Consider the following 19,704-nt stretch of genomic DNA (forward strand, 5'->3'; position numbering starts at 1 on the left):
TTGGCAGAGGACGGACATCGTGAGCCTTTACTCTCTGAATGTGTGTGAGGCCAAACACTTATGACACCCTGGAACCCTGCGTCCACATTACTTGGTGCATTATGAGTCAACCAGTTAGCTTAGCTTAGGATAAAGATTGGAAACGGCAGTTAGGTTGATTTTATTACCTTTGGATGGCATCAGGCTTGGTGTTTCCCCCCGCTTCCAGTCGTTATGCTAAGCTGAGCTAATCGGCTGTTGTATGCAGCTTTGATTTGACAGATATGAGAAGGCTGTCAATCTTCTCATCTAACTTTCTGCAATAAAGGGAATGTGTTTATTTCCCAAAGCTATAAGTCACAGCTCTGCACGAAGAGTAAAAACAACTGCTTTCGTGCTCTCAACCTGACCACTATATGTCTTTTCTGACTTTGAATTATAATTACCTCACTTTGCATTTTTATAATTTTTTATCCATGAAATTATTGCCTCATAGCTCACTGTTGCATCATGAGAACAAATAATCACCCCTTTTCTCAGGTGACATTATTATTGGTGGTGGGGTTGTTTTTGCAGAAATGTGCTCTTGGGAGGTCCAGTGTCTTAATTGTTCCCCACGGAGGGGAGGGTGAACGCATCGTCCTGCCTGCACACAGAGAGATGCCATTCTCCTCCTAACAGCTCAGCAAAAATATTATTTTATCATGTGAAACTATCTGCGAGTCTCCGAGCTTAATGCCCGCCGCATCTGTAAAATGCCTCATGGAGATGCTTTTGTTGAGTTCAGCTCCGAACTGAGCAGACCCCAGTTTCATGGTGGTGTTTGCTGCTATCACTACATTTGATTTTCTATATATTTGTTGCCCGTATGAATGGCATGCAGTAAATGATGCAGCAGTTTTTCTCATTGAAAGGTCTTTATCTGTTACCGTGTACGGCAGGGAAATAATCACAACACAATCTGCCAAATAGACTGAAAATTGGACTCTGCTTATCTGTAACTCCAACAGTTTCTATCTCTGATTATCACTAGCTACTCAGTCCACATTGTGCAGCTGATAAAAATGGCTGATTACTGCGATGAGGCACCCTGTCACTCTAATTTACACAAATCGTACACTCCCACTCTGACTTCTGCTCAACCGTATTAACGTGGGAGCAAATGTCTCTGGCAGTCAAACCAAGAAAGACTAATCTAATCTGCATGCACACTTCCACACTGATATTCATTCCTACCAACAATATGCACATGTGGTGATTATTGCTCCTCTCAGTGTGTAATTATGCAGTTTTAGATGTTTGTTATCTCAGTAGTATCCCTTCAGCGAGGAGGACTTTGGTGTAATTCATCATTTCAGGTGATACCTGAAGGTTGGGCTTGTTGGAGGTTTGATAGTGAGGAAGTGAATGTCCAGGTTTGGGGATCATCAGAGAGCACATTAACATGCCTGTCCTGAGTGTTTGTGGAGCTAATGATGATGACAGATGGGAGATGAACATGGATAACTGCACTGTTACTCACTGAGGCCTGATGGGACAGCCTCCTGGCCATTCAGAAGAATGATGGTCTGCTGAATTGTGTATGGTGTTATGTCACGCTGGTGATGTATGTAGTGAATTCGAGTTGGGGGCATATTGTAAATGCAATCATTAGCAAGTTACCTTGTATGCTTGGTTCATACAGTCATCTGTACAGTGTGGAGGTAGATACTTTCATTGCAGCCTGAACCAAACGTGTTAACAAACGATGCAGAACTAATCCAACATGGCCTTCAGTTTGCTTCTCCCTCAGTGGGTCAGGGTCAGTATTATTTGTAGTGGAATGAACTGACACAACAGTGTGAAGCTCCAGCTGCCCGACATCCCCCTGATCACTCTTAGTCTTCCTGGTCATCCCTGCCCCATGATTGTGAGGACCAGACTCATTAAAATTATCAAAATCATGAAGGTGTTATTTGTCTCATCATAACAGAATCAACAAAGCTCACATATTCAAAGTATTTTATTTTATGATTCAACGTCTGCACGCACGCACACACAAGCGCACACAGACACACGCTCACACACACTCACACACGCACGCACGCACGCATGCATGCAAGCATGCACACACTCACATGGACTCAATCACTTACACACACACGCAGGCGTATGCACGCACACAGACACACACACACACACACGAGCACACACACATGCTACACATGTCTGCTGTGCTTGTGTTACTCAACAACTGACTTTCTCTCACTGTGGATACGTGGAGGTGAGCATGAAGTTACATCGATGCAGGGAAGGCAGTTGTACAGCTGCCTTTGAATTATCTAGAGGCTAATATTTTTCAAAACTCTTATCATATGAACCTCACAAAGAAACGAACAAAATAAAACCAAAACCGTGGCAATGTTTTGCCTTACTCTTACTTGTCAAAAAGGTTAAAATTGGTGTTGAGTTCTTTAAAAAAAACACTTCTTTAAGATTAATGTCAGTGTCTGTAAGAAAAGGAATAGGAATCCTTGGAGGCTCCACAGCACAACAACTTTAGTTTTTAGAGACACTGAAAACACAAAGCTTTGTACGGTTATCAGAATATACTTTAATATTCACACAGTTCCCTGTGAATATAAAAACACTTTGATGAAGTATACTAATATACTCATTGAACTTAACACGCGACCAGGAATCCCATTGTTGAAGCACAACCTCCTTTTCCAAAACAATGTAAATTAAAGATTTGATTGTACTTGAGCTTACTCAATGGAAGGCGTCGAGAGAGTTGGAGAAATGGCTTTCATGATTGAAGCAGGACATATGTGGTGAAACAGCAGAAGACACTTAGGTAATAATCATCCATAACAGAAAATATTGACCCACAGTCCCAAGCTGCAGTAACTGTCTTTATTGGAGAAGATATTGTGTTCATTCAATTTAATTTGCCACAAGAACAAGTACTACTAAATATGACTATAGCTTATTGTTTTATTCTTTTTTAAATAATCAGTTCAGCTTATGCATAAAGGATACAGGATTTGTTCCTTTGATCCATAATTCTGCATAACACCAAAGACGCAACATTGTTGTTGCATTTCAGAAAATTAAATGAAAGTGAACTGAAAAGCCTCTTACAATAAACACCTGCTGTCCTCATCCTGCTTTTTCTTTCAGTGTTAACCATCAACATTAAGCCAATTTTAATTAATCTGAATGTCATATGATACATTTAATACAGCATTAACAGGACTGCTTAATTATCTTTAATCTGCAATCCACAAAATGTATACTAACTGGCATGCAAAGCCAACACATCGGCTGCCTGTTTATTATTCAAATTGTACACATAATGTAAGTACATATCCACATGACCCTTTTCCATTTGAAAGGTGATCAGAGGGACATTAACATCTTTGTCTCTTATCCATCATTGTCGCTCACACCTCTCCATTATTCATCCCATAACTTCACCTCCAACACTTTCAACAGAGAGCCTTCAGAGCTCTGCAAACATACCATATACATGTGTCTAATTATTATTCATGCTGTTTAAGCTTTACGATCAAATGTTCTATAAATATCTCCCCCCCTCTCTGTCTTTTCCACATACACATACAGTAGTGTACACATTATCTGCTCTCTCCAACTCTCTCTCTTTGTTTGTTTTCTCCCATTTCTTTCTGATCAGCAGCATACAGCTCTGCAGGGAGAAGATAAAGAGTCTTCTTCTTCTTCTTCTACATCCTTTAGCTCTGAACACCCTCCCCCCACCACAGCTCCTATCCTTCACACCAGCTTGTGGGGACCAAACTGGAGAAGGGAGATGCACCACACAGTAGGAGGAGAAGATGAGAAAAAGATAGGAGTGCAAGGCGTGTTGGTGATTTAGTAACAGCCGCTTATACTGCTGCTTGGATTTACGCCAAAAATAGGTTTGATTGGCCAAGAGAACTGAGTGCCTCTCCGACCTCCGCAGGGTTGGTAGAATGATGGAGGGTGTGAAAGGTTGAGGGAGGGAGGAGATGAGAGTAAAAGCCAAGAATGGAGGGCATAGTCTCATTTGTGAGATCTGATAGGTAAAACCAAAACTCAAGGAAGAAGAACATGTGGCCCACATTGGAGCATGAGGTACACGTCACATCGTTGCATTGTTAGTCCTCCAGAGGTGTTGTGGCCCCTTTGGAGGGATATTTAATCTATTCAGGCTTTATTTGATAAAGAACAGTGCCAGGAGATATAGTCTTGGAAGAGACAGGGATGACAGATCCCTCAAGATCCACTGGAGCCAGCAGGGCGCCTCACTATAGGATAAATAGTTTGATGTAATTCTCTCCTCCTGGGAGCTGCAGGATTGGATGATGATGATGCAATCAAAATCAAACCAGCAGCCTGGACAACAGTTAATGGTAACTCATATGCAAAGCCCAGGAGAGCCTTCCTCCTCCTCCTCCTCCTCCTCCTGTAATTGGTCTCCTCCCTAGGCTCTGTTCAGGATGAATGCGCCCCCGTGTGGAGGGCAGGAGAGGTTCGGGCGCCGCGGGGAGTTTAAAAGCCCCGGCTGAGGAGGAGCTGCCCACAGTACTGAGGAGCTGCACGCCGGGAAAAGTTTACCTCGAACTATTACACTCGACTAAAAGGAGGGAGAAACAGCAAAGATGGCAACTCAAGCACAGCAGACGCCCCACCTGCACCTGGCTGAGATCACCGCGGCGCAGTTCATCGACATCTGGAAACATTTTGACGCAGACGGTCAGTGCGCGCAGGTGTCCACCGGTCTGATGACTGTGGCATCAATTGAGTGATCAATTAGTATATATTAGAAGTTAAATATATAATTGCGAAGTTTGTGTTATTAGAATTTTTTTTGTTTTTGTTTATTGTGTTTTAAATAATGTTGTTTCCAGTGAGGGTTCACATGTTCTTATAATTAATAGCTTTTCCAGTGAAATGCTTGTTTAGAAATCCGCAGAATAATTACAGCATATTACTTACTATAGTGTAAGACAATAGATAGCCAATTCGCTCAAGCTGTATGGAAAGTGAATATTAATTATACAAATATTTTATATTTCAGTTTTCAAATGTACTTGATTTAAAATACATATTTGGTGTGCTGCAGTAAACTGCTCAGCATTATGTGTGCAATGCTCTTCTGTCCGATGGTATCACATCCTGCAATCGTTTTTTTTAATGTGAGTTTGTCTATGATCTAAAATGTGTCATTGACGGTGTTTTTTTAGAATCTGATGAAATAAGACTCACTAAAGTGAGAGAGGATGAAGAAGAGGGGGAGATGGGGGAGGGATAAAAGGATGCAAATGAGGGAAGAGGGGCGGGGGGGGGGGGGCAAAAAGGTAAGAGAGGAGAGGATGAAGTCTCTGAATCTGAGAGCTTACTGAGAATAAACTGGGGGATGGAAACAGTGAGTGAGTGTGTGTGTGTGTGTGTGAGTGTGTGTGTGTGTGTGTGCGCGCGTGTGTGCGCGCGTGCGTGCGTGCGTGAGCAATACTACATTATAAATGTATGCTAATATGTGTATACAGATTACATTACAGATGGAGTTAAATTGAAGAAATATGTTTCATGCTGTCATCAAATCACAGTTAGAGCCGAAACGGTTAGTGTATTAACCCTTTAAAAACGAAGTCATTATTTAGTTGTTGATCAACTGTTTCGTAATTGATTAATTATTTCAGTCATTTTTAAGTTATATTTGGCATTATGGGGCAGACATTCCACAATAACCTCCAACATATTGTAAGAATTTGAAACTACAGCCCTCAGCTCTCCCGCCCATTTGCATTCCCACAGCATCAAATAGACGCTTTGTCACACCCTCTGCGACTGATGCACAAGACATCATTTATCTCTGTATGAGACGCACCTGGCTTTCAAGTAACCAGTAAACCCATCTGCGTCATTATTAGCTGCTCAGAGTAAATGTTCCAACTTTCAACCAGAAGATCGATGTTCAAAAGCCAAAGTGTTTGTAGGGCATTCGCCGTACTTCCATTTTGTACTTCTTTTAAGCTCAACCATGTTGTCTTCCTCAACCTAAATAAGTGGGTTTGTTGCCTAAACCTATAAGTGTTGTTGGTTGAATTCACAACCCTAACCGTTTCTTTACTGAGACCATACGCTGCTAACGTGTAAAAGTGACGCCAAGCATCAGTGCTGACGAGTTGGAATGAGAAGGTGTTGGCTCTAACATCTCTGTTTTAAGCCCCTCCCACCAGACAAGCACGCAGAAGGAGCAATGCTAGTCTATCATATAATGGTGGTAAGAGGGGTGCTATGTTCTCAAGATATTGTCATCATGTTGGGATGAAGCACTCCACGGCGCCCTGCCAGAGCTTTTCTGCCAGAACTTTTCTGCCAGAGAAAACCGCTATATGGTCACACGCCTTTAATTTATACAATATTTCTAACCACTGGATTTGTAATGAACTGCAACAAACTGGAGCCTCTGTGCTTTTATTGCCCGCTACGAATCAATATTACATTCATCCATTGTATAGCCTAATGCCTCGTCCTCCTGTGGTTATTTTGGTGAAAGTATCTCAAAGGTCGTAATGTTTTCTGTGCAAACTTGTGGGCGTGTAAAGTCCTTTGAGGCGACATGCTGTGATTCAAGCTACAAATCGGCGAAGCGTTTCAGAGATGGAGAGGAAAGGTTGCTCATACTTTAGTCGTCTGCTAACCGTAGCCGTGAGCAGCTAGAAAGTAAATTATTAGCAAAACATTTTCTCTCAGTCTCTGAAACACTTGGCCGATATTCAGACTCTTTTTGATAGTCCAGTAAAGAAAAGATTGTACTTTAGTTCAGTTTTAAGTACATTTGTAACATACAATACAACAATAGCAGCAAGTATGAGGTCTGCCAAACTGTCTCCCTATGAGCCACTTCACAAATTGAAGGATTATTTTCTCAAACCATTCAGAAAGAGCTCTGACCTCTACTGTTAAACCATTTCCAAACCTCATCCAATAAATTTAGTTTCATCAAACCGTTTAGCCTGACAGCAAAGAAGTATCCTACAGAAATCACACAACAAATATTGGTAAGCATGCTTTGAGCCTAAGCTCAAACTGTGATCAGTGGTGATGGATCAGAATATCTTTTTTTTACAGATGTAATGATTTTGAAAGGTGCAGATAAACAATGTCGTCCGGCAATGTAATGGAAAAAAAGCAGACAGTTAGTGTAAATGGGCCAAGTGATCAATGGTTAATGAATCCAGAATGTCTCTGACCGGACAACTATTGTGACTTGTTAAGTAATCGTCTAGAAGCCCAACTGGAGAAGTTCAGGGGTTATTAAGTCTTCTGCTGAAGGGCACCCACGTAATGCAGGTGAAGAAAACACCGCCACCAATGTTCCCAATCTGAGAGGTAGATTCATTGAGTGAACAACTATAAAGACAAATTGAAACTTATCTTCTAAGTTTGAAAACATGTTTCAAAGCTTTACTTTCTCTGGTAAAATAAAGCAGTCATATGGAAAATGATTGATCCAGGGGAACAGAGGCTTGTACCTCACGACAGGAATAGTCTCTCTCACAGTAAACACACAACTAAACACTGAATCTTCTGTCCACTCCCTGAAAGACCGTCTATTTCTGGGGCCGTGTTGGTGATGGCTTGCTGTTGGCTAAGATAGCATCATGGCAGCAACCGTCTGTTTTCTTGATCACAGCTACAGCACAGCAGTGCCCAACTGGACTGTAGCTCCTCTTAGCTGCAGGAAAAAGGAGGACAACATACAAACAACTGTGGACCTCAGCCAGCTGAAGAACGTACTGATCTTCCATCAGTTTTCCAACTCACGTGGACTTTTCTTTTCATTCAGCCAGTATTTTCTGTATGATCCTTTTTGTCGTTTTCAGTCATTACGAGTTAGGCAGCTGGATTGTTTGCGAGGTGCCATTGAGCAATCAGCAGTTGAGCTGTGTTTCAAAATGTTTTGGGAAGTCGAGGGCTGCATCTGCTCAGAATGCAGTGTGCAGTGGTGCGCTCCATGTGGCAGCTAAACTCTGACAGCAAGCCCCAATGAACTGACAATACCGCTACTTATGAGGCTTTATTACAAGTTGTAGGATTTGACCACACTCGTACTTCTTCATAGATGCTTTGTCCTCTATTTAATAACCCTTAATGCTAAATGTGTTCAGATTTGGGGATCATGATCTAACAATACAAGGTGGTTAATGAGATTCAAGTATACTTTGGGTCAATCAGAGCAAGATTTGTGGTTGTTTCCACATCCTTGGAGGACAAAAAACACACATCCAAAGACACAAATACACACAAATACACACATATACACACATATTAATAAGTCTAGGCCTATAGACCGCCATGCACAATAAGTTGTATATTCCCCTCCTTACATGTATTTTGTCTCACTTGATCTGCTTAAATGTAAGTAATGTGATATTATATTTAATAGTTGGTGTATCCCCAGATGATGAATCCTACTGACTACGGACATTTCCTCGAGCGCCACCAAGAGGTTGTTGACCTTTGTGGTACTGAGTTAAATATCCTGACGATATATTTATATCTATTACTTTTTTCTTTGTCAAACCTGAACTCTTTTTGTGTTTGTGTTATATAAAGTGAGGGAGTACTGTACTCACTGTTGATGGGTTCAAACCAGCAAAGTGAAAGTGAACTGAAGCTGAATGTCACCTCTGTTACTTACGTTGGCGTGCTTTGTTTTCGCCTAAAGCTTTGTGTCCCTGCAGTGATTTGTTTATATCTAAAACAGCAGCTCAGCCAAAGCCCAGATGGTGACAGGGAGCACCTATCAAATACCGTGTGCAAATGAATCGCATGGCAGGGACACCAGAGGACGGGGGGAGGTGAGGGAGAAAATCATCAGAAAGTGCAGGAGATGAGAGGATAAGAGATTAAGAGATGAAGAGGGGGGCAGGGTGAATCTCTGCATTGTATTCTGTACATACAGCTTTGATCCAGAATTGAAGTAACAATTCTATTAACGTTTTTTGTATGATAAATGGCACAAACCCCCCCGCCCCACACACACACACACACCACCACTAACCCTGCTAGGAATGGACAGATGGGACTCATTCTTATGATTAAAAAGAGAGCTCTGAATGTCCTACATGTTTACCCCTCTGACTTGCAGGGAAACCAGTGGAGTAAATTATTGTATTAAAATCATCCCCAGTCATATGACTGTCATAAGACATACAAATCACTGGGGACAGAGTGCCCCAATAAGCACAATCTGACTGCACACTTTCACCCTCTTAGGCAAGAAAACTCATTATACTGCTTACACTCCAGCTACAATGGACTCTTGTGGCTTTTTCCCCTCCTGCTGCAGCACATCACTGAATCTCCACAATGCAGAAATGCCAATTTGGCCCGAGATGCATGAAAGTGAATACATGAGCTTGTTTTCATCAAAGTCAGCTTGCAATTAAAAGTTTTTAGTTGTGCAGAAATTATATAACACATGTGAACCTTATTTTACTGTGTTGTAGATCTCCATGCTTCACTCAAGACATGAATACGAGGCGCATATTGGCCATTTGCATACGAGGCTAAACCAACGAAATATTCACACTGATTTAAATACAGCTGTGAATGAGCATGCACGTTTTGCATGAACTGCTTACTTGGATCCAACGACAGGGGACATGAGATCGGACTAGCACTCAAGGTTTGGCAACTGTTCCAAAATGTAAGGACCCTTATTGACCTTTTAATCTTTAGTCCACATCCACAGTCTTTAATCAAACAGTCAACAAAGCTTCAGGCCACTAAAAAGCTTCATAACATAATTTGTGCCAAACTAATTTAGTTTCTCTGGCGCCCCACAGGAAATGGTTACATCGAAGGGAAGGAGCTGGAGAACTTCTTCAAGGAGCTGGAGACTGCGAGGCGAGGAGGAGGCGTGGTGAGTGTGTGTACATTGCTGAACACTTACTGAGGTACATTTACCAAAAGTGATCAATCCATCATTTGACAAAATAAAATATGGATATATAAGTCATAATTAACAATGTTTCCTCACTATCTTGATTGGAATTTAATGTCAGCCGTATTATAAACATAATGTCTTGGGGACAGGGTTGGCTTGGGCATGTTTTGAAAAGTTTTTTCTTCAGTATATGATTAAATTAAAGGCCGCAAGTGTCTTTGATCTGTGATTTGATGTGTTTGCAGGATCCTACACATGCTACGTTCAAAGAAAAGATGAAGGAGTTCATGGCCAACTTTGACAAGAACGCTGATGGGAGGATTGAGATGTCAGAGGTGAGAACTAACTGAAAACGACCTTTAGTGGTTGAGACACTTTCAGCATATCCACAACATCCCTGGTTTGGCTCTGGCTTTTATTGGGTGGAATAACCCTTTCGCTGTCCCTATATTTCTTCTGTGTCTTCACTGCCAATCTTCAATCAAGTCTCTGGAATAATAATCATTCTGTCTCTTTGTAGTTGGCTCAGCTTCTGCCCACAGAGGAAAACTTCCTGCTCTGTTTCAGAGAGTTTGTGGGATCCAGCGCAGAGTTTATGGCTGTAAGTTTGTATATATTCATATTTGTCTATTTTCTTTACCTTATTTATGCTTTTTATTTATTCATAACTATATATATATTAGCTATAGAGTATACTTTAGATATACACTCATCACAACTGATTCAATTTAATGATGGTCAAGAATTTATATTTTACAATGGATCAAAAGCACACTATTAGCCTTCTTCTTCTCCTGTTTCTCTTAATAAAACATTGTTTACAGACTAACTGCTTAACTTTACTGAGCTGTGAAATTTCCCCACGAATGCCTCAAGTCAGCAGCACCGTCTCAGCTCATCCTGTGAGAGACATGTTCAGCTGCCTCGCCATTCCTTTTGTTTCCCTGCCAAGTTAGGACGCCTGTTTCTTGTGAAAACAGTCCAGTAAGGCTGTAAATTGTTAATTGATGTGTCTGAAGTTAAAACACTGACAAACATGGTAGAAGTTGTACTTGAAACAGGGCTTCATTTCATATTTTGGTTCTGACAGCATGAAGTTGACTTAAATTGTCTTGTTTGAATTAACTGAATTCACCGTCCTTAATACCCGTAAAAAAAGAAAATGTTCAGTGTAACAGTTATTATCAAACCAAACATGAACTTTAGTCTTAAATAGTTCTCTGATCACTCTAAATCAAAGATAGTAGGACCTTTAAACAGCCGAAATGTAACGCCTTATCAGCGAGTAAACAGTTGCATATTTAACTATCGCTTCGTCTTCGACTGCATATGTTGAAATAATTAAAAAGAAATGTTGAGGCATCGAACATCTGGTCCACTGTGATTGAAAAGAACCACACACGCTTGGTGTACTCTTGGGTTGGGCTGATGGAAGGCTTCAGTGGTGTGATGTTCAGGCTGCTCTGTGTGTTAAAGCTATTCTCAGACAGCAATACATTATGAATGGACCACAGCTTTCTGCAGTGGAAAGGCAGTGAGTGCTGGAGGGGTTTAGGTATCTATCTTTAATAAGGGCTTTGACAAATTCTATATTTACACAATGTCAGATGACAACTGTGTTTTTTTCTGTAAATCAGGTAATATATAGAACGAATGTGGGCAGGTTTTTCCTCATGGTTATTGTGGTTAAAGTAGCACGCATTTTTTCTGACCTCTACTGAAAGTACATATTCTTCTCCTGCAGGCCTGGCGGAGGTACGACACTGACCGAAGTGGATACATAGAGTCAAATGAGCTGAAGGTAAAACATAATATGCCATACTCTGCAAGAAAGAGCATTAATGTAGAATCATTTGAAGTGCATGCTTAATAGGCTGCATAGCTGGTCTGACAGCGCTCTCACTGAGAGTTGTGGATTAATAATATCAAAACAAAAGATAGTTGTATGTGCACATTTCTCTTTTGTAAACACACCAGACCTTAGTTTAGATGATAAGTAGCTTCCGTGTAATGGCAGTGCTATAATTGGTGCTAATGTCTCTGCTGATGGAGCTACTCTGAACCCGTACACGTGTTGTACTCTGCATTGAAAATCCTCACGGTCGTGTGAAAAACCAAACCACGTAGCGCATTTAAAAACAACTTGCTTGCTTGCTTTCACATCCTGAGCTGTGTTGACGTTAACACCATTCATAGTCACCATAACTGCTAACTGCCATCATAATCACTGACGGATAGTTTTTTTATTCTCTCTTCAGGGTTTCCTGTCCGACCTGCTGAAGAAGGCTAACAGAAACTATGATGACAAGAAGCTTATTGAGTATACACAGACAATTGTGAGTATTATCAAACTCAACATTATAACTGCAAGACTCCAGTCTTTAAACAGTTGTATCAGACTTTTCACTATGGAACCATATTATTCTACTTATCCATATTTATATCAACATTATAGTGCAACCATATATATTTTAAAAACATTTACTGTATTTTAACTATGCCTTATTTATTAAATGATTCTTCAACGTTCTCAGTGCCTCTAAGAATTAACATAACATAATCAGTACTATGTTGAATAATATATTCTCACATACAGACATTTGGATATGAGGATATGAATTTAGTCGTATTTTTCTAATGACAGATTTGTGTAGAAAGAGTCCGACAACCATGTTGCTATATATTTGTTCACCCGGATATATATATATATATATATATATATATATATATATATATATATATATATATATATATACACACACACACATACACAGGAGTATATTACAGCTATGCCCATATGTTCAAAATGTAGCACCTGGCTGCCACATTTCTACATAATATAACTGAAATAACAACCCCGAAGGCTTTCATTTTAATACACTGAACAACATGAATGCCTGTTTTCACCCTCCAGCTCACCTGAAGTGCTGATACATCACTTTACACTCTCACTTAAACACGCACGACAGCTCATATCTTAAGACCTCCTGTTTGCTTTCTCTGATAAGTCCTCTTCTCTCTGTACAGCTGAGGATGTTTGATCTGAATGGTGACGGGAAACTGGGCCTTTCTGAGATGGCGAGGTGAGCGTGTCTCCTCTTTTACTTCTTCTGCGTGTACATTTTTAAAGGATGACATTAAGATTAAACCTTTCTTTTTGTTTAATTGCAGGCTCTTGCCGGTCCAGGAAAATTTCCTAATGAAGTTTGAGGTAACATTACTCTCAAATTGATTTCAGGCATAAAGTCACAACTACTCAGCAGCTGTCCCTCTGATGTTGAAAAGTTAGACAACACTGGGGATTCAGAATAATGCCACATTATTGGATTCACTACAAGAGGATTATGTTTAATCAAAATACTCAATGGACGTATGGTTCATTGAGTATCCTCTTATGTGTCTGGAAATAGATGTTATCTTCAATTTAACCCGTTTAAATAATTTGTATTTGCATCTTTATAAAGCTCATCCCCTAGCATAGTTTCATGTATATTCTTAGTTGGACGACATATTTGAGGGAATACATATTTAAACCATTCGTAGTTCAACATTTGTAGCAGAATGAAAATGCTAATCTACATATATGAACATCTTGAATATGTATTTTGGTCATATATGTTGCCATACGTACATGCTAGCTTGCTAGAGTAGATCAACGATTCCTTTCTGACAGCGGATTAGTCTAATCAGGATTAACTCTACTCTAGTCCCAGTTATCATAATCTGAATGGATTATTATTGGTTCTAGATCTGGTTGGGCTTTTACCGTTCTCTAGAAATGCCGTGCAGTTTCTAACAATTATCCATGTTTCCTATCTTTCTTTTACAAAGGGGATCAACCTCACAGTTAAAGAATTTGACTCCCTCTTCACCCTCTATGATAAGGTGAACACAGCATGTTTGTTTGTTGTCTTATACTATATCTGTGTTATTTTATATTTATATTTATATTTATGTTTGTTTGTTGTCTTATACTATATCTGTGTTATTTTATATGCATTTTGTGTGTGTTTGTTGCCGGGCGGTCCGATGTTATATTTCCACGTAATATCCCGTCTAATAACAAGTGTTTAGTTAGTTAGTTCTTTACTCCAACAACTACTTGCTGAGTTTTGATGACATTTTAGAGGCATTCATGGTGCACAATGGATGAATTCTCTTGACTTTTTTTTTCGTCTAAATTTCTCAACAACTAATAATCCATTTAATTTATATAGTGCTTTTCTAGATACTCAAAGACACTTTACATTATACACCGTAGACACAGCTACGGGGAGCAATGCAGGGTTAAGTGTCTTGCTCAAGGACACATCGACTAGGGCGGGGATTGAACTGCCAACCTCTTGATTGAAAGACGGGCATGCTAACCACTGACCCATAGTTGCCCCGAATGGTTTGATTGCCATGAACTTTGGTCGCCAAATTCATGTCTCCCTCAGGATTAATTGTAATAACTTGGGTGATCCTCTGACTTTTTATCCATTATCATCATCAGGTCAAACATTTAAATGTATCCATTGCCTTATCTAGCAAAACTAATGACATACATTGTGTGCAAGTCAGCAAATATTAGCATGCTAACATGCTAAACAACCATGGAAAATAGTATGCATTATAGCATTTAGCTCAACGTGCCATGTACATGCTCAAAGAACTGCTCGTACGTCTGCAGACTCTACACTGTTATTTCATGGTATAATTCCAACCTCGTTTCGTCTCTCTCACCAGGATGGGAATGGGTATATTGATGAGCAGGAGCTGGATGCTTTGCTGAAGGACCTCTGCGACAAGAACAAAATGGTAATGAATAGTTAGCCCATTGATTGATCAGTTCAGATTACTTTTCTACTCTCCAAATATAGAGCAGAGATGGAACAGCTGCCTGAGATGCCCGTGCACTGGACTGCATGTTCTGTCCACAGATGACTTTGTGCCTGCTGATTTTCTGTGCCCTTGTCCTTTGTGGCAGGACGTGGCCCCCGAGGACTCAAAAGGACTGGTGGGGTACAAGAAGAGCATCATGGCTCTATCTGATGGAGGGAAACTGTACCGCACCGAGCTGGAAATCGTCCTCTGCCGGGACTCCACGCTGTGAGCTCCTTGCCTGGGACCCTGCTGTCCTCCCCCACTGCCTCCTCCTTCCTACCTCCTGATGTAACCTGGTGCATGTGTGACCCTTAACCTTGCTTCACCACTTAAGTGAAAACAAAAGTGCTCCTGAGAGCACACGGTGTACCGCTGGCCCTGCTATTTTAGCTTTGTACCCCTCTGAGTTGTATTTCTTTTTTTGGATCTTAAAAGGCTGTTCCACAGTGACAGAGCCATAGCAATGACTACAGGAATATACTGTGTATTTATTCATTTTACTTCCCGTTTTTATTATGCATTTTTTTTACGTTGACCTAATATCTATATGTTTCTCTCCCAATGAATTTTAAATGAATACTTTTGTTTTGTAGCATCTGTTTATTTATTTATATTTATATTATATAATATTATTTGATGAGGCTTGTACTGTTCTATTAAAGATATTGAGAGAATTAATAAATATATGATAACAACTCGTGTCCCAGTTATTCTTTTGAATTATATCTTCATCTAAACAATGTGCAGTTACACCTCAGCTATCAGGAGGATCTCTCCAACTGGGCCACGGCCTCTCTCAGCGCCACTCAGAGAGTTATGTTGTTTTGGTGAAGATTACAGCTTCAGTACAGATGCCCAGAGCAAGTGTTTTCCCCAGAGGGCTCCACCTTCACTTTCTAATCTCCTGGTAACAGAAAGTGTGATGTAGAAAAAGCTTGTGCTGCTCCATTTTTCATAGAGGAGAGTCTCCAAAGCCTCAGTGCCACTTTGAGATGAAGTGAGCAGAATAGGACGAGCTGAGGGATCCGGGACAACAAATATATAGCAGCAAGTTGTTCGGACTCTTTCTACACAAATCTGTCATTAAAAAATACGACAGTGTTCAGTGTATTAAAATGAAAGCATTCAGGGTTGTTTTTCAGTTACATTATGTTGAAATGTGGCAACCGGGTTCTACATTTTGAACATATGGACGTAGCTGTAATGCACTCCTGTGTGTGTGTGTATATATATATATATATGTATATATATATATATATATACAATTTAAATTCATATCCAAATGTCTGTATGTGAGCCTCCTCAACTCCCCCAGATTAAAGATATTTTTCAATATAGTACTGATTATGTTTGTCTTTATCATGTCTGAATGACAATTTTAGTTTATATATTTACAACTCACTGTAATTACACACTTTTTTAAACATGCTATACTAGTTTACTCAAAAGGGCATTTTCTATTTATTTCTTGAGGAAAGAGGAAAGAAAGTGAACACCCCCCCCATACTTCAGCTTCATGGAATCAATTAATAATAAGCTCTTTCATCTTTAATTAAACTCACTATCGTTAAAGCACAACCCTTTCACAAACCACCATCACTGCAGCCACACACACACACACACACAAACAAAACTGTATGCACATCCTTCTGTGAATGTTCAATGTTAGACGCGAGGGCAAACAAATACACACATACACGTAAATACACAATGGCACACAGTGAAACACTGTTAACTGCTGACAACAGGGAAAAAAGAGAGTTATATTCGCTCTGATTCCTTCACACACATCAGTCCTACTCACTGGGAGCAATGAGACAAGCGAGGGAAACAGACGATGAACAGAGATGAGAGACCCTCTGTACAGCCACACACACACACACACACACACACACACTCGCACACACACACTCGCACACACATACTTTAGTCACTTCTTGATGAGTGTTTTGAAGCTAAAAACAGATACTGTGCTGGTTTCTTTCATGCAACATATTCACTATAAGGATGTTGACCAGCAGCTCAATCAGCAGTGAAACCATTCAGAGATAATAAACATTTATTCTGCTTGTGACTCAAAACACGCCATTATGCTTCTTTGTAATCGTTTTCACATTATACTGTGTGTTCTATTAATTAAGTACTTTAGACCTTGTTGGTTGAAAGTTCAACTCTGATAATTGTGGAGATTGTGTCACTATTTTCTAAGATATGAATGATGTTTCTGAAAATGGCTGTTGCCCTAGAAATTCTGTGGAGATGTTAGTAATATTTATGGATCTCAGTCTAATTGTGTGTCTCTTCTGACGTTCAATATAGAAGCCACAGAAATCACATTGCAGCATCCAATTTATACACTTAAATAAACTATATTAAATGTGTATGTGGGATTCATTGTTTGGTACTCAGCACCATATAGAGACATGGGGTCACAACATAATTACAGTACAATGTATAATGATTAATAATGAATAATGTGGGAACCCCTATGTAAAACATTTCTTATGATGATTTGTGTTCATCTTGGTGGCCCTGAGTAGAAGCACAGTTGCCTACATATCAAACAGTATTGTTAAAGGCCCTGAAACATTGCAGGTGTTTTCACTTATTCTAACTGACTGGAGAAATAGTGGGAATTACATTTGCTTCTGTGATAATCAGAATGATGACAGTAATATTTCCTGCTTAAGAGCAACAAATATAAAAGAGGGAGTTTTTCAATGAAGACATGTTGACAACTCACAGTAGTAAAAACACAGGTGTGAATAATTAAATAAATGATGGCTAAATTCCATTTAGCTGCTTTAGTTTTAGGGTCAAGGTATCGTATCACACTGTCGTAGCTCATTAGACTCGAATGCTATTAGTACCTGTGCTTTACTACGACTCATCAACATTATCTGCTGTGAAAAAAGTAAATACAGAGAAATGGTCTAATCAGCAACAATCGAAGGAAAAAACTGTGTGGTTGTAAAAGTCTCGTATTCATCCTCAGATTGCTGTCAAGCACCACTGGGTTTAGCCTGAGTGACAGTCATGTTCACTATCTTTGTAAATGAAAAATGTGATTCATGAGGACTTTCCCTTAAGCTTGACCGTTGCCATAATTTCTCTATGCAAGAAGTTGAGAATTCCTGTTAATGCACTGGATGTTCTCTCAGTCATAAAATACACATCAAAGATCTGGTCATCTGGTGTGCAGGTCTGAACCAAAAACACTCTGATGAAACAAGTATCATTGCAGCATATATCACTATAAGTGATATATGAAATAACATCTTTTGCAACAACCTATTAACCCATAATCTCACATGATTGGGTGGAGAAGGGACATTTACATAATGTCATGTGTATGAAAATAGACAATCTTCATTTAAATAGAAGGCAAAATGAGGGGTTGTCGATTTATTTTAGAAGGAATAGCAATACCAGTGAAGACACATATGCACGCACGCACTCACACACACACACACACACACACACACACACACACATACATGCACACGCACACACACACACATCACACACACACATCACACACACACATACATGCACACACACACACACACACACACACACATCACACACACACACATATACTGTACAATGGGTATTAAAGAGGCCTGTTCAACCCAAAGTTAAGCTGTGAGACGTTTCTCAGCATTACTGTCAGTAACACTTCTCTCTTATCAGTTTTTATTCTTTTTCTGCTGCTCTTTCATTTTCATGCTTTTCAGCTCAGCTCTGTTTGCTCAGTTCCTCAACCTTCAGTTGCTCTTGTTATTTTGCTGTCATCAGTTTCTTTCCACAAAGTAGTTAAAGGACAAATGTAGAATGATTGAGATGCAAAACCGTACAACTACAACTGATACTTGTAAGGAAACATTGCACAGGGTTAACATGTTCCTGAATAAACAATAGAAACTTTAACGGGTATGTTTTCATCTCTGTTCCACAAATAACTGTTTTGTGTGAATGTGCGCTCTCTCTGACATGATTAGTTTGTTGCAAACGGCGATATCTCCTTCATACACTGGCAGTACAATGTAAGCCAAGTATGTGTCCCGCTCTGTCACTCTGTTGGGGGGCCATGAGTCTGAGTCTGTCTAGTTGCAAGGCAATATTTCATGGGCATCCAGGTCCTGCTGTGTGATGTTATTCCAGGTTGATGCTCCTTCTGCACAGACTGATGGACAGTGAGCTTGCTGTTCTTGTCAACTTGTATAATAGTGAAGCTTCAATAAGGAACAGTGAGAGTGTGTGAGCTGTGTGGAGTTAAAGGTAGGGAAAGTACATCAATCATGATATTGCTAAATAATCTGACAGTTGCCTTTTGGTCAAAACACTTTTTCTGCCATGACTCAGGTACAATCAAGCATTTAATTGTTAAGCAAAGACAAAAGCATATTTAAATCTGACCTACATGCAGGTGGGATATCATCAGCATTAGAAAATCAAAGTCTCAATGATGAACTAGGTGAAGACAGGAATGGAGCCGCTATAAAAGCAGGTGTCGCTGAAATGTATTGTGTGACATTGCCCTCATGTGGAAATATCAGGTAACTGCAGCTGCCGGGGATTGGCATCACATTCTCGTTTTAGAGGGGGCGTGGCTTATCTCCGCGGCTTTACTCCGTGGAAACAGTTATCATTTCCGCCATCCACCATAGAAGAAATAACCACTATCTCTGCTTTATACTTGTTGTGGACATCCCACAAACGTCGGAACATCTAACGCCCTCGTGTTTGGGTTCATAACAACATCCGTGGGCTCACACAGATCGGTGAATTTCACCGACTACGTCTCGATAACTTCCGCTTCCAGCGCCACCAGAGCAGCAGCAGCCAGTTAGATTCACCAACGGCGTGACGTCAGTGATGACGGGTGGAGGGTCTCAACGCTGATTGGCTTTCGC

General features: G+C 40.1%; 1 protein-coding gene across 1 annotated transcript; it reads left to right on the forward strand.

Annotated features, from left to right (window-relative positions):
- Positions 1-4,530: 4,530 nt before the first annotated feature.
- Positions 4,531-15,483, forward strand: LOC117751179 (calretinin-like). Its single transcript, XM_034562814.1, has 11 exons — positions 4,531-4,716; positions 9,822-9,898; positions 10,168-10,257; positions 10,443-10,523; positions 11,667-11,723; positions 12,181-12,258; positions 12,950-13,005; positions 13,094-13,133; positions 13,754-13,807; positions 14,651-14,722; positions 14,892-15,483. The coding sequence occupies exons 1-11, from the start codon at positions 4,623-4,625 to the stop codon at positions 15,015-15,017; spliced, it is 825 nt and encodes a 274-aa protein (XP_034418705.1). The 5' UTR covers positions 4,531-4,622; the 3' UTR covers positions 15,018-15,483.
- The last annotated feature ends 4,221 nt before the right edge of the window (positions 15,484-19,704 follow it).

This window comes from Cyclopterus lumpus, chromosome 3 (assembly GCF_009769545.1).
Source record: "Cyclopterus lumpus isolate fCycLum1 chromosome 3, fCycLum1.pri, whole genome shotgun sequence".
Lineage (NCBI taxonomy): Eukaryota > Metazoa > Chordata > Actinopteri > Perciformes > Cyclopteridae > Cyclopterus > Cyclopterus lumpus.

Coding starts and splice junctions, on each gene's coding strand:
- LOC117751179 (XM_034562814.1), top strand. CDS start 4,623: ATGGCAACTCAAGCACAGCAGACGCCCCACCTGCACCTGGCTGAGATC. Junction 11,724..12,180: donor TAGAGTCAAATGAGCTGAAG/GTAAAACATAAT, acceptor TTCTCTCTTCAG/GGTTTCCTGTCCGACCTGCT. Junction 13,006..13,093: donor GGCCTTTCTGAGATGGCGAG/GTGAGCGTGTCT, acceptor GTTTAATTGCAG/GCTCTTGCCGGTCCAGGAAA.